Raw genomic sequence first — 14,456 nt, forward strand, 5'->3', positions numbered from 1 at the left:
CTGAAGAAGGCGAGATTTAGATTAGATATAAGGAGGAAATTCTTCCCTGTGAGGGTGGGGATGGCCTGGCACAGGGGCTGCCCCTGGATCCCTGAAGTTCCCAAGGCCAGGCTGGACAGGGCTTGGAGCAGCCCGGGACAGTGGAAGCTGTCCCTGCCATGCGGGGGGTGGCACGAGATGACCTTTACGGCCCCTTCCAGCCCTGCTCCGGGCGGCAGCGGGGACGGTGCCGCAGCGCGGGGGTCCCGCGGGGCCGGGGCTGCCGAGGGGGCGGCGCTGGCCCCGGGGGAGGCGGGGAGCGGCGCGGGGAGCGGAGCGGGGCGGTGCCGGGGCGGTGCCGGGGCGGGCCCGGTGCCGGGGCGGGCGGAGAGGTGCCGAGGCATCGCCGTGCGAGCGGCGCCCCGTGTGCCTCCTGCGCCCCCGGCCAGCACCCCCGGGCCGGGGCATGGAGGCGGCGCACAGCATCCCCGTGCTCGACGTGCTCCGCCGCTTCGGGGTCAGCGAGAGCTGCGGGCTCAGCCCGGAGCAGGTCCGCCGCAACCGGGAGAAGTACGGCCCCAATGGTCAGTGCGGCGCGACGGGATCGCCGTGGGATGCGGGGCGGGGGTGGGATGGGGCAGCGCTAACGGGACACCGGCATCCCGCCCGGGACCCTCCATCGGCACCCTCCCGACCGGCACCGGGACCGGGATGGGGGTGTGGACCGGGATCCCCCCCCAGAGGGATGGGGATGTGACCGGGATCCCCCCCCAGCGGGATGGGGATGTGACCGGGATCGTCCCCGCCGGGATGGGGATGTGACCGGGATCCCCCCCGCCGGGATGGGAATGTGGACCGGGATCCCCCCAGCGGGATGGGGATGTGGACCGGGATCCCCCCAGCGGGATGGGGATGTGGACCGGGATCCCCCCAGCGGGATGGGGATGTGGACCGGGATCCTCCCCGCCGGTACCGGAAGGGTCCGGGGTGCTGCCATGGGTCCCCCCGGAGCATCCTCCCGGCCCCGGCTGTGCGGAGGATCGGTGGGGATGTGCCGCGGGACACCTGTTGATCAGGGCAATATTTATCGGCTTTAATTAAAGGCTAATTCCTGCGGGTTCGAGCGGCCAGGAACGTCGGCAATTAGCGGGGTGTTAATTCCGCTGGCGGAGCGACAGAAAGCGGGGAGGGACAGCGATATCTCGTTACCAGGAAGGAAAGAGGGGAAGCTCTCATTGCCCGCGGGTGACAGAGGGAACCCCAAAACAGCCGTGAGAGGCGTCCTGTGGGGGATTCGCTCGCCCCTACCGCAGCCCTGGCTGCGGGTGCTGCTGGGGCAGGGGGCGGTGGTGGGGACACCGTCCGTGTCCCGGCCCTGCCGGTGTCACACTGACCCGGGGGACCCTCTGCGAGCCGCTGGGCATCTTCACAGGACTGAGAAGGGGAATTTGTAAACGTGTGTTTTGAAAGTGTTCCGTGTGCCCAGGAGGGGCTGGCTGGGGTGTCTGGACCTCCCCGGGTGATTTTAGGGGGGCTTTGTTCATGCCGTGACTGAGGTGGGTCGTGAACTCTGCATAGGAAGCAGGAGGGGTTAGGGTGGTTTGCTCCAGTGCTTTGGAGCAGTGAGTCCCTTCTCAAACTTCTGCAAGGAGATCAGTGTGTAAACTCTCTCCTGGACTGGAGCTTGTTGCATCTGCTTTTTGCTTGATCCTCACGGATGAGGCTGAGGGAAGCCTGAGTAGATGCTGGCAGGATTGCTGTTCATATTTCAGTTTTTTGGGAGGGCTGCATTTCTGTTTGTTAGGTGAGATCAGAGGGCTGTGACTCCTCCAGCCCTGTGAGCAGCTGTCCTGTGCTGAGCTGTGCTCAGGGCCCCCCATCCCACCCGTGCTCCCTGTCCCAGGCAGCTTCAGCTTCATTCCTGGGCCAGCATGGTCAGGGCTGCGCTTGGGAGCTCTTGCCATGGAGCATCACAACTGCTCCTGTTAGGCTTATTTTGGAGAGGGGCAGCTGGGGACCTGTCTGCTTAACTGGGAGGAGCCCTTCTGCTTTGGGGGCTGAAGGCAAAATTCATCCTTAACACAAAATACATCCTTATCAAACAGGCGGCTGGTCTGATTTCAGGGTATAACTGCAGCCAGTTTCTGTGCCATGCCCTGGCCCCACAGGAGCATGAGGGGTGGTGTGTGCTGTGCAGCAGGGTGCCACCGATGGGCATCACCACTGTGGGGCTCCTGGTGGCTTTGTCCCTCTGCTGTTTGCCCAAGTGAATCATCATCACTGAGTCAGGCACGTTGGCTGCTCAGTGGCACCGGGCTCTGCCTTGACAAAGGGAGCTCAAAGCTGTGACGTAGGTGCAGAGCAAAGGGTTAGTGGTGGCAATTAGTTTGCCTTTAATTTTTTTTCTTTCTGCTTCCTCCTCTTGCAAGCAGTGGCTCTGTGCTCTCCTCTCTTGGCAGTTTTGTTTCCCATGCTCTCCAGCACTGGGTTTCTCATGGGCTCTTGTTCACAGGAGCTGCTGACTTTGGGGTGTCCTGTGTCTTTCACCTTCCAAGCACAGCTCTGCAGCTCCTGTACTGCACAGCTCGCTGTGATGTGCCTGAATGTTGAGAGCAGTGATGTGGGCAGTTCAACCCTCAGTGAAATGTGGTCCAAGGTCTTTAAGAATTCAGAACTTCTGCAATTTCTGAGCAGTATTTATATTTTTCTCATGGTGCAAATGAGACATAGTTTACAACAACTTAAAACCATGCAGATAGGGACCTGTGTGGTTTTCTTGGTTTAAAACCTTAGTTTTAAGCAAAAAGTGGGGTTTTTTTCCAGCATGGTGAGAACTTGCAGGTTGTGTTGTGGCAGCAGGCAGCTTGGCTGTGCTGGGTGACCCTTGAGTGTCCTGTTTGGGAGAGCTGCTTGGGGTGAGGATGCCACAAGGGAGCAGCTTGGGACAACGAGCTGGGCTTGGAGATGGGCTGTGTTAAACTGCATTTCAGTTTAGGTTTAAATTAAACTCTAGCAGCAGAAGTGTGGGGCAGTTTGGTGACTTGTTTGAGCTCGCACAGAAGGGGAAGAAAAATCTTGTGAGGCTCGAAGTGCAGAGCAGGCCTTAAGCTCCAGCTACTTTCATTTTCGCACCCTCCTGTCTCACATTCATTCATTTCCTTCTAATCTTGAACTCCAAACTGCCAGTGTGGTCGTGAATCACAATCTAAAATACATCATCTTTCTGAAAAACTGCCTCCTGACATGCTTCAGAGAGCTGCTGGCTGCTGCTTTTTTATTGCATTTAAAAAAATACGAGCTGCAACGAGCTCTGACGTTAAGTGAGAAGCAGCCATCATTGGTGTGACTGATATAAAATTATTTTATTTTTTGGGGGCGGTGTTCTTTTGGAGCTTAAAATTGTTTTTTTCAGATCCAGGGCTCACAAACACATTTGCAGGAGGAAGCAGAGAGCAATACTGATTATGTGTTATCTCCAGCTCGTGGCTGGGGATCCAAGCAGTGTGGTACAGATTACTGGAGTGGAAGAAGATATTTCTCCATCAGGAAGAGCTTGTGTTCTCGTTTCAGCTCTGTCATCAGTGCTGTCAGCATGGCCTTTCATGTGCCAAGGAAACTGGAGAAGCCACAGAACACTTAGGTCTCACCATGGCAATTCTGCGTAGTGTGTGGTTTTCTTGGTTTAAAACCTTAGTTTTAAGCAAAAAGTGGGGTTTTTTTCCAGCATGGTGAGAACTTGCAGGTTGTGTTGTGGCAGCAGGCAGCTTGGCTGTGCTGGGTGACCCTTGAGTGTCCTGTTTGGGAGAGCTGCTTGGGGTGAGGATGCCACAAGGGAGCAGCTTGGGACAACGAGCTGGGCTTGGAGATGGGCTGTGTTAAACTGCATTTCAGTTTAGGTTTAAATTAAACTCTAGCAGCAGAAGTGTGGGGCAGTTTGGTGACTTGTTTGAGCTCGCACAGAAGGGGAAGAAAAATCTTGTGAGGCTCGAAGTGCAGAGCAGGCCTTAAGCTCCAGCTACTTTCATTTTCGCACCCTCCTGTCTCACATTCATTCATTTCCTTCTAATCTTGAACTCCAAACTGCCAGTGTGGTCGTGAATCACAATCTAAAATACATCATCTTTCTGAAAAACTGCCTCCTGACATGCTTCAGAGAGCTGCTGGCTGCTGCTTTTTTATTGCATTTAAAAAAATACGAGCTGCAACGAGCTCTGACGTTAAGTGAGAAGCAGCCATCATTGGTGTGACTGATATAAAATTATTTTATTTTTTGGGGGCGGTGTTCTTTTGGAGCTTAAAATTGTTTTTTTCAGATCCAGGGCTCACAAACACATTTGCAGGAGGAAGCAGAGAGCAATACTGATTATGTGTTATCTCCAGCTCGTGGCTGGGGATCCAAGCAGTGTGGTACAGATTACTGGAGTGGAAGAAGATATTTCTCCATCAGGAAGAGCTTGTGTTCTCGTTTCAGCTCTGTCATCAATGCTGTCAGCATGGCCTTTCATGTGCCAAGGAAACTGGAGAAGCCACAGAACACTTAGGTCTCACCATGGCAATTCTGAATCTCCCAAGTCAATTTAAATTAATAAATGCTTTGGATGTGTCACATGTGCCTGGCAGGTGCTTCCCTATACCTCATCCCATCCACCAGCTCCAAGCTCAACAGGTTGTTTTTAGATCACAAAACTTTAAAAAAACCCCAAACAAACAAAAACCAAATGCACAACTGTTATTTTATAACAGACTGAGCAGGAGGGTACGGGCATTCACCCTTCCTAAATGTAAAATCAGGAGCACAATTTCCCTTGAAATTATTTGATTTTTGCCAGGGAACAACAGATGTAAACAGGAGTTGGTTTGTGGACAGACAAGTGATTTTTCTGTTTTAAATATAGCTCTGATTTATCTCTTCTAAATGGATTTCTGAGTGTAAATGAGCATACATTTCAGGCAGGATATTGCTGGCATTAATGTGTATGCATAATTTTATTTGCTCCATCGGTAACCTAAATGGGCTGTGAATGTCAGCAGAGTCAAACTCCAGGCTTCAGCATAGGGGTGCTTATCTCATCTTGTGTTTCATCTCCTCTGACTCTGAAGCAGAAGCCCTGCTGTGGTTGGAAACTCAGCTGGGCAGGACCATCCTGCCTATCCACCCTCCTTGGGGCTCACCCATCCTCTTCTTTCCTGCCCTGCTCCGGGGGTGACCCCGCCGTGGTACCCCACGCTCTGCAGATCCCATGCCTTGCTGCAGGTGCAATGTAGCTGTGTCTAAGTGTTATTCAAGCCAGCTTCAGCTCAAAGCCCACCAGCAAATTTGCTTGTTTTTCCCACCACACCTCCCTGTGTCTCTGCAAGCCTCACTCAGGATCCCCAAATCTTTGTGTGTGTTTTCCTACGCGTGTGCTGAGCCTGCCTGGGCGGGAGGAGGAGACATCCCCGAGCCCAAATCCAGCCTGGGCTGTGCTGCTCCTCTCCTCAAACCCACCAAGGCTCGTTCTCAAGGCACAAGCACACATCTGAGCCCCTGTTTTGCTAGAAACACCGCAGGTACATGCTTTATTTGCACCCTTTTCCCGGGATGTGTGTGTGCATCCGTCGGCACACGCATGTCTGCGTGTACTCCGCCTGCGGCGCGGGGCTTGACGTTGAATTAGCTGCTGGCGGTTGCTAACGAGCCAAGGTTATGCTCCAGCTCTCTCTTGACAATAATAAAAAGCAAAAAAAAAAAGAAATAAAATTTCTATTTCATGCTGAAGTATTTGAGGTGGCAGCAAGAAGAGGAAAAGCAGCATTTTCTGACTCATCAAACTCTGCGCTCTGTTCCTCTGTGCATCGCCCACCTTTCCCACCCCCGAAACACACGCTGAACAGTCTGATTCATAAACATGCTACGGGTTGGGGCTTTTTTTTTTTTCTCCTCCTCCAAATCCTTTCCCTGAGGAGACATGCTGAGGCATTCAAACCTTGTGAGTGCCTTCAAATTTGGGGAGAGACTACACAAAGTTTTCGTAATTGACGGGGAAACTTGGGATTTTCATCTCTGTGCCATCCTCTGAGGTTACCTGCATTCACACCTACCTTTAAAAAACACTGTGAATCAAGAGCAAGGTTCAGAAAAACTGACGTCTGCTGTCTAAATGCTGCAGGAACCAGGGAAGAAAGGTTTGCAGGGCCATAAGACACAGAAACTCTGCTGTGGGAGAAGGGATTGTGCCTGCAGGTCTTGTGTTTACCCCTGGGGTTGGTCTGCCTTGTGGCACAAGTGTTATTTCATGAATATTTTTATTTCATTGCTGGTTTTAAAGCTGAGGGTGGTAGAGCTGGTGCTACAAAACACTGATTTAAGAGGAGCTGGATGCACTGTGGATGCCCAGATGCTGGCCTGGGATGTGGTGCTTCCAGTAAGGGGCTGGAACGTGTCCTCCAAAAACACCATTTGCAGCAAAATACCCCCCTTCTCCCAGGGTAATTCTTTTCCCCAGTAATTCAGGTGTCTCTTTTGAAGTCCCTACTCCAGCCAGGAGTTTATGGCCATCCTAGAGCCATACTTGCCATCATCACAAAGTCACATCTCTGCTCTTTGCCATTTCAGCACCATTGGTCTTCCTGCATGTTTTAAGCCTTTTCTTACCTCCAGATCTGATTTGAAGTGTTCTATTTCTGTGGTCATCTCCCCCCAGGGTAAATCCGTGAAAAATCCTATTGATATTTATTTTGCAAGTAGGTTTCCCTTTCTAAAGCTTCCCTCAAACCCATTTTTCTTGAGTAAAAAGCCTCACTCCGTGCCTGCTGTTGCTATTGCTTTCTTCCTCCCAAGGAGAATTTTAATTTTTGAGAAGCATCCAAGCTGCTGCCTTTTCACTCTGCTTTTGATCTGCTCCTGCAGAAGGGATGGTGAGAGAACAGGAGGCTCCTGGCTGTGGGTTGGCTCTGTCCTGGCACAGCCACAGCCCAGGTGATGCTTCTGGCATGGACCCCATGGCACATCCCTGAAGAGGGGCTGGGGTGCAAATGCTGGCACAAAGCAGGACTGAGCAAGGCTCTGGGCTGAGCAAGGGAGACTTCAAGTGACTTAAAGCAGGTGGTTGCTGTTTCTGGTGGTGGCAGCTGCCCTGTGCAGCTCTCAAGACCACGGCTGATCCTCTCTGCACAAAACCTCCCCGGAGAGCAGCGTTCCTGTGATCTGCATCAGGGATCTGAACTGGCCACCAAAGGGCATCAGGAACCTTACAGGGCTGCTGGCAGCCCCGAGGTGCTTCTGTTTTCATAGCCCTGCAAAATGAGGTGGTTTGATGCTTTTTTGTATGCTCAAACCTCTGGAGGAGCCAGCTTTGATTTTTCTCCCACACACAGCGCTTGCAGAGTCAGTTGGGATGCTGATACCCCTCCAAAATATTGCTGGGGGGTTTTTAGAGTTATTTTTTTGTAAGCTATGAGCCAGATGCTGAGTGTTTGCATCCTGTGCCTTTTTCCCAGCTGGTGCTGCCACACTCCTGGGGAAGGGGCTCCTCCCTGTGAGGCATTGCTGAGGCTGGACCAGCCTCAAAACCCTTCTCTTGGTCCATCGAGCTCACCTGGGGGCCAGTGGATGCTCCATCCCCGTTAATGTTTTCAGGACTGTTGAAAGAAGGACTGAGAAGTTAAGAGCAACACCTGGGCTGTATTCCATGGGGGATTAGGGCATTAAAAGCAGAATAACAAACCTCTTTGGGCAGGTAATGCTGGACTTGTGGGCGCTGGCATTGCACAAGGGTGCTCTAGAATTCCTGCTCACTATTTTCGATGGCAGAAGTCCATCAGGGCACTGAGGCAGTGCTCCCTGCCCAGCCCCTTGCTTCTCTCTGCTGATCAGGAGCAGTGGGGCTGCAGGCTGTTTTCTCCTGGGCTGGCTGCTGGGATGTGGGTTAGGGCAGTAATGGGCTGGAAAAGGGGAGGAGAGGCACTGGGAGTGGGATGTGGACCGGGAGCTGAGCAGGGTGATGTTTCCTGGCACTGCTGGCCCTCATGGTCTCAGTTACAAGGTAAAAATACATGATTATCAGAAGAATGTTGGGTTTTTCTGCTTGCTTTTTAAATATTTTTTCCTTTTTTTTGCTTTTCACCCTCCTTTTTTCCCTTCCTCTGGTTCTCATGTACCACACATGGATGACCTCCCATGGCATCTCAGCTGCAGTGAAGGATGCAGGCAGCCCCTCCTGCTCAGCTGGAGCACCTTGGGCAGGAGAAACAGCTGATGCTGAGTGATCTGCATCAGGGATCTGAACTGGCCACCAAAGGGCATCAGGAACCTTACAGGGCTGCTGGCAGCCCCGAGGTGCTTCTGTTTTCATAGCCCTGCAAAATGAGGTGGTTTGATGCTTTTTTGTATGCTCAAACCTCTGGAGGAGCCAGCTTTGATTTTTCTCCCACACACAGCGCTTGCAGAGTCAGTTGGGATGCTGATACCCCTCCAAAATATTGTTGGGAGGTTTTTAGGGTTGTTTTTTGTAAGCTATGAGCCAGATGCTGAGTGTTTGCATCCTGTGCCTTTTTCCCAGCTGCTGCTGCCACACTCCTGGGGAAGGGGCTCCTCCCTGTGAGGCATTGCTGAGGCTGGACCAGCCTCAAAACCCTTCTCTTGGTCCATCGAGCTCACCTGGGGGCCAGTGGATGCTCCATCCCCGTTAATGTTTTCAGGACTGTTGAAAGAAGGACTGAGAAGTTAAGAGCAACACCTGGGCTGTATTCCATGGGGGATTAGGGCATTAAAAGCAGAATAACAAACCTCTTTGGGCAGGTAATGCTGGACTTGTGGGCGCTGGCATTGCACAAGGGTGCTCTAGAATTCCTGCTCACTATTTTCGATGGCAGAAGTCCATCAGGGCACTGAGGCAGTGCTCCCTGCCCAGCCCCTTGCTTCTCTCTACTGATCAGGAGCAGTGGGGCTGCAGGCTGTTTTCTCCTGGGCTGGCTGCTGGGATGTGGGTTAGGGCAGTAATGGGCTGGAAAAGGGGAGGAGAGGCACTGGGAGTGGGATGTGGACCGGGAGCTGAGCAGGGTGATGTTTCCTGGCACTGCTGGCCCTCATGGTCTCAGTTACAAGGTAAAAATACATGATTATCAGAAGAATGTTGGGTTTTTCTGCTTGCTTTTTAAATATTTTTTCCTTTTTTTTGCTTTTCACCCTCCTTTTTTCCCTTCCTCTGGTTCTCATGTACCACACATGGATGACCTCCCATGGCATCTCAGCTGCAGTGAAGGATGCAGGCAGCCCCTCCTGCTCAGCTGGAGCACCTTGGGCAGGAGAAACAGCTGATGCTGAGGGCACTGGGATGGGTGGGAGGGATGGATGGAGGAGAAGGGGCCTGTGGCCACTCTGGGTGGCAGCAGGACAGAGTTGTCTGGGGCTTCAGTCCTACCCAGTGCAATATTAACACGATGAAAACTCAGAAAGCACCAATCCTGCAGCCTGTTTATTATTCTGCATATGATAATTTTTGGGGTAGTATTGTTACTCATAATCTTTTTTTCTTTTGTATTTCAGTGTTGGTAGCACTGGAAGTAGAAAGTATATCAATAACCTATATTAAAAAAGAAAAATGCCCAGTGCTCAGTGGAGCTGCTGTTAGTACCAGTTACCTCGCTGGAAAACAGGTAGCAGAGATCTGGGCTGGAAGTGTAGAAATGTTGAAAAAACTGGAGCCAAACAGCAGCAGAGAAAATTGTGGTTACTCCAGTATTTCCATGACGTGAGCGTGCACCGGAGGCTGCTCCGTGGGCGGTTAACCCCTGGCAGGCAGGGCTGCAGGGCTGCAGTGCTGCCTGCCAGGACACAGCTGCACAGCAGGCTCCTAATTCCACCAGGATTCATGCTGATGGTCCTCTCCATGACTGGCCTCAGTCGAGACAGTCATCTCCCGAAAGAAGGGTCACATCTGAGTCCATTGAGATGCTGAATTAATCCTTGCCAGCGATTAACCTCGTGTCTCTAACAAGCATTTGCTGGTTTGCCGTGGGAACCTCCCGGTTTTTGAGGTTTGGCTGCTCGTTTTCACTCTATAAAACCCTTTTCTCTTTCTCACCCGCAGAGGTGGCGAGCCTGAGGTCAGGCTGTGGTTTGGTGGTGATCCCATCTGCCCGTGTGCTGCCTGGTCCAACACATCCCTGGACACTCGGGACATGTGGTGGCATCAGTTTGTGACCTGGGATGGCTGAAAGCTGAAGTGTTGTAGCTCTTGTTAAAGTCCAAATCTATAGTCCTAAACCTGTGTCACTGCTCTGATTATCAAAATCCTCCTAAAATGTAAATGCTCAGCAGTCTGCTGGATGTGCTGATGCAGGTCCTGGCTTTGTACCCTCTGGTCCTACCTGAACCCACTTGAGATTATATATACACTTATATATCCCATTTGAGATTTTACATACATGTTCTTCATTTGAGATTGTATATGTGTGTCCCATTTGAGACTACTCATGTGCTCCATTTGAGAGTAACATATGTCCAATCTGAGATTTTTATATCTATACATATATATATATCTCCTGTTTGAGATTTTATATATGTATGTCGTTTCCCATTTGGGATTGCATATATATGTGTTTTATTTGATAACCAACTAATGTCACTTATTAACCCACTGATACTATATATATATTATATAAATAGTATATATATTTTTACAGATGTATATATATACACATATATATAATGTATATGCAGTATATATATAATATATTTTTATATATGCATATATACATGCATACACACATATATAATATATACAGTACATATAGTATGTATTTTATACATATGTACATATACATACATATATAAAATATATATACAGTATATCTATACACACACAGTATACAGTATATATGTATATCTATACACAGTATATATATGCTATATATATGAATATATACATATATGTAATATATATACAATATATATTATATATTTTATATATGTATATATACATATGTATATTATATATATACAGTATATATACACATACATGTTTACTATATATATACACCTGTATATATCTGTGTATATGTATGTGTATATATATACACATATGTATAATATATATAGTGTATATATAGTATATATTTTTATATGTATATATATATATGCATACATTTTATATATATACACATGTGTATATATACATATATATATGTGTCTATATCTCTCTGTGTGTGTGTGTGTGTATATATATATATATATATATATATATGCATGTATGTATATACACACACATATAAAAAAATTCCTCCCCCCATACAAACATGTGCAAGTAACCATGGGACACCTTTGAACCAAGACCCCTTTATGGGGGGAGACCCAAGCAGCGGCGATAAAAGCCGTCTGTCCGTGTGGGAGCCGCAGCTCCCTGCAGCCGGGGGAAGGCACCCGAGGCGGGGCCAGCCCGGGCAGGGCAGGTCCCGCTCCCGTCCGAGGTGCGATGTTTCGGGGAGGAAATCCGCTCCTTGCTCTTGCGTGTCCCCTGTGCCCCTGGGTTCCTGCCCGCGGTATTTTTGCTTCGGGTGTTTCCTGCTATTTAAGCAGCCGTGTGTTTGAAAGCGGGGGGAGGCGGGGAAGGGATGCGAGTGACTCCGGGCTGGGCTGGGCAGCGCTGGCTGCTCTCTGTCCCTAAAAGCGCTCCGGTCACCCGCGGGTCCCCAAAGCCACCAGCTGTGCCGGGGCTGCCTGGGAAAGCTGTTCCCTGTGTGGCACAGCTGCTCCGTGTGCTCCTGGGGTGATGAATGGCCAAAACGCATTTTTTCTTTTTTCTTTTTTTTTTTTTTTTTTTTTTTTTTTTTTCCCTTTTGTTTTTGGGGAAACCCCCTGGAACGCTTGCTTTATCTTTCTTTTTCTGGTTTGGAACAGTTTTCCTTGCATGGGTTGGTGATAAAAATCAGTTGTTTTTTGGGAAGGCTGTGTGGGTGGGGGAGATTCTCTCCTGTTTCCTTCGCCAAGGGGAGTGAAAGCTCAGAGATGCTCGAAGAGGAGCTGAGCTGGGCTGAACTGAACTGAACTGGGCTCAGCTGAGCTAAACTAAGCTGACCTGAACTGGGCTGAGCTGAGCTGAGCTAAGCTTTGTGTTTCTGGAGAAACCCCCTGGAACGCTTGCAGAGCTGTCCTCAGAGCAAATGCAAGGCTCCGGGTTTTTTGTGTTGGATGTGTGCTTTATTATACAGGGTGGGTTTTAAAATAGTTATAATTAATAATAATAACATGCTCGAAGAGGAGCTGAGCTGAGCTGAGCTGAGCTGAGCTGGGCTGGGCTGAGCTGAGCTAAGCTAAGCTGACCTGAACTGAACTGAACTGGGCTCAGCTGAGCTAAACTAAGCTGACCTGAACTGGGCTGAGCTGAGCTGAGCTAAGCTGATCTGAACTGAGCTGGGCTGAGCTGAGCTGAGCTGAGCTGGGCTGAGCTGAGCTGAGCTGGGTTGAGCTGGGCTGGGCTGGGTTGAGCTGAGCTGAGCTGGGCTGAGCTGAACAGAGCTGAGCTGGGCTGGGTTGAGCTGGGCTGAGCTGAACAGAGCTGGGCTGAGCTGGGCTGAGCTGGGCTGAGCCGAGATGAGTTGAGCTGGGCTGAGCTGAGCTCCCGGGCTCCGCCGTGCCCGAATCCCCGGGGATCCAGCGCAGCTGGAGCTTGCCCAGCAGGAACGAGCCGAGGTCGGGATACCCCTCCCCTCACCTCACCTGCCTGTCTGCACTTTCCTTTTTCCATTCTGCAACCTCCCAAGTCAACAGAAGGGCTAAATTAAGGAACCTGTGGGGAGTGAGTGGAAAAGTAAAAATGGAAAAGGCTGGCTCAGCAGTGCAGGCGGGAGAGGGGAAGTGATGGAGCTCTGTTCCTGGTCCGTCACAGAGGGTTCCCTTCGGGTCATCCTTGGGGTGTTCTTTGGGGTTTTGCAGTTTTTCTGGGCTTTTCCACGCTTTGAGAGCCAGAGATCTTCTGTGCTCCTCTCCGGAGGGGATTCCTGCAGTGACCCGGGAGAAGGGGCTGCTCTGCAGTGCTGGCTCAGATCCACTCAGGGATTCCTCTTCTGTTTATAAAGCCTAATTCAAATTATTTTTCCCTCTTCCACACAAATATATTTAGATTTCCCTGTCTACATATATATATGTATATGTGTATATATATATATGTATATGTAAAAGATTGTATCATTATGCACAAATATATGTTGGTATCATGTATGTGTACATATATGTGTAATATTTCATCTTTACAGTCACATACACAGATATTATGTATATTTGAAAGGCAATTATGAAAAAACCCTAGAAGGGACTCATATTTCCAAGGATCTCCAAGTATCTTATTCCAGGAAAGGAACTCCTTCAACTACACAGAAATGTGTGATCCTCAGAGATTTCATCCATGAAAAGCATTAATTGTCCAACTTGCCCCTTTTTCCCATCCAGAAAAACAGATCCTTTCTATCCTACAGAAATTTTTTTCTTGTGATATAATCCAAACTAAGGGCCGGGTAGACTTCATTTTCCATGAAAACCCATCCAAGAGGATTGCTGAAAATAGACTGTTCTCTGAGAACAGATACCAGAAAAAGCAAAGGGAGGGGTGGAGGCAGGTCATCTGGGGCAAGGAGTTCTGCAAAATAAATTAATGACTGATAATCTCAGTTTGAGTTAAAAGCAGCTCATTAGCACCCATGTGGATTAAGGGATACATCACCCTGCAGATACCCTGGATGTATTTTATCTGATTTTATTTATCATGGGAGATGGGTTGGGATGGGATGCCATGTTCAAACTTTGATATTCCCCACGGGTTTGCCATGACAGAAACATTTCCTCCAGAAAACAAACAAATGGAAAAAAGACTCCAACCCAACTCCCTCCAGACCACAGCACATCAAGGATGGAGTTGAATTCATTCAGCCTCGAGCTTGGGGCAGGGAACATTTCCACCTCAGTATTCACAGTCTGGGTGTTCATGATCCATAAATGCACACTTTGTGCTCTGGGGCTTGGCTGCAGGCAGCAGCAGAATTGATTAAAACATATGGATTAAAAGAGAGCAATTAAAACAAACATCAGCTTTTGGAGGGGTCAGGGTGAGCAGGTTCCCCGTCTTGGCAGGGAAGGGGAAATGATGCAGTTTGGATTTAAAAGCAATATCCTGTAGTTCTTCTTGTTTGGTTTTTTTCCCCCCCCTTTTTAAAATTGATGCTGCAGGTTTGAGCCTCTGTTTCAGTAACTTTAGTTACATTTGTAATGTTATCTATTCTTTCTGTTTCTTACTTATTTTTATTCTTTATTGGTTTATTTTCCAAGACATACAAATGTGATATCCTTAATGGTTGCTTACAGCCTCATGGAAGTGGCTTGTCTCAGTGTAAAGGGATATTGGAGCTGGTCCTTGGGGAGGCAGTTTTGCTTCTCCCCCATGGAGCACAGCAGCATTTGCTGTGTTCTGAGCAGCATCTCTCCTCCAGAATCAAATACATCCCTT

General features: G+C 49.3%; 1 protein-coding gene across 2 annotated transcripts in view; it reads left to right on the plus strand.

The window, feature by feature from the left end:
* Positions 1–330: 330 nt before the first annotated feature.
* The window catches only part of ATP2A3 (ATPase sarcoplasmic/endoplasmic reticulum Ca2+ transporting 3), a 58,447-nt gene continuing 44,321 nt past the window's right edge, over positions 331–14,456 (plus strand). For both annotated transcript variants that reach the window (XM_041463596.1, XM_041463597.1), the window contains exon 1: positions 331–563. In XM_041463596.1, the coding sequence (XP_041319530.1) occupies positions 446–563 (118 nt within the window). In that variant the 5' untranslated portion in view covers positions 331–445. The remainder of the gene's footprint in view (positions 564–14,456) is intronic.

This window comes from Pyrgilauda ruficollis, unplaced genomic scaffold (assembly GCF_017590135.1).
Source record: "Pyrgilauda ruficollis isolate IOZ18807 unplaced genomic scaffold, ASM1759013v1 scaffold168, whole genome shotgun sequence".
Taxonomy (NCBI): Eukaryota; Metazoa; Chordata; class Aves; order Passeriformes; family Passeridae; genus Pyrgilauda; species Pyrgilauda ruficollis.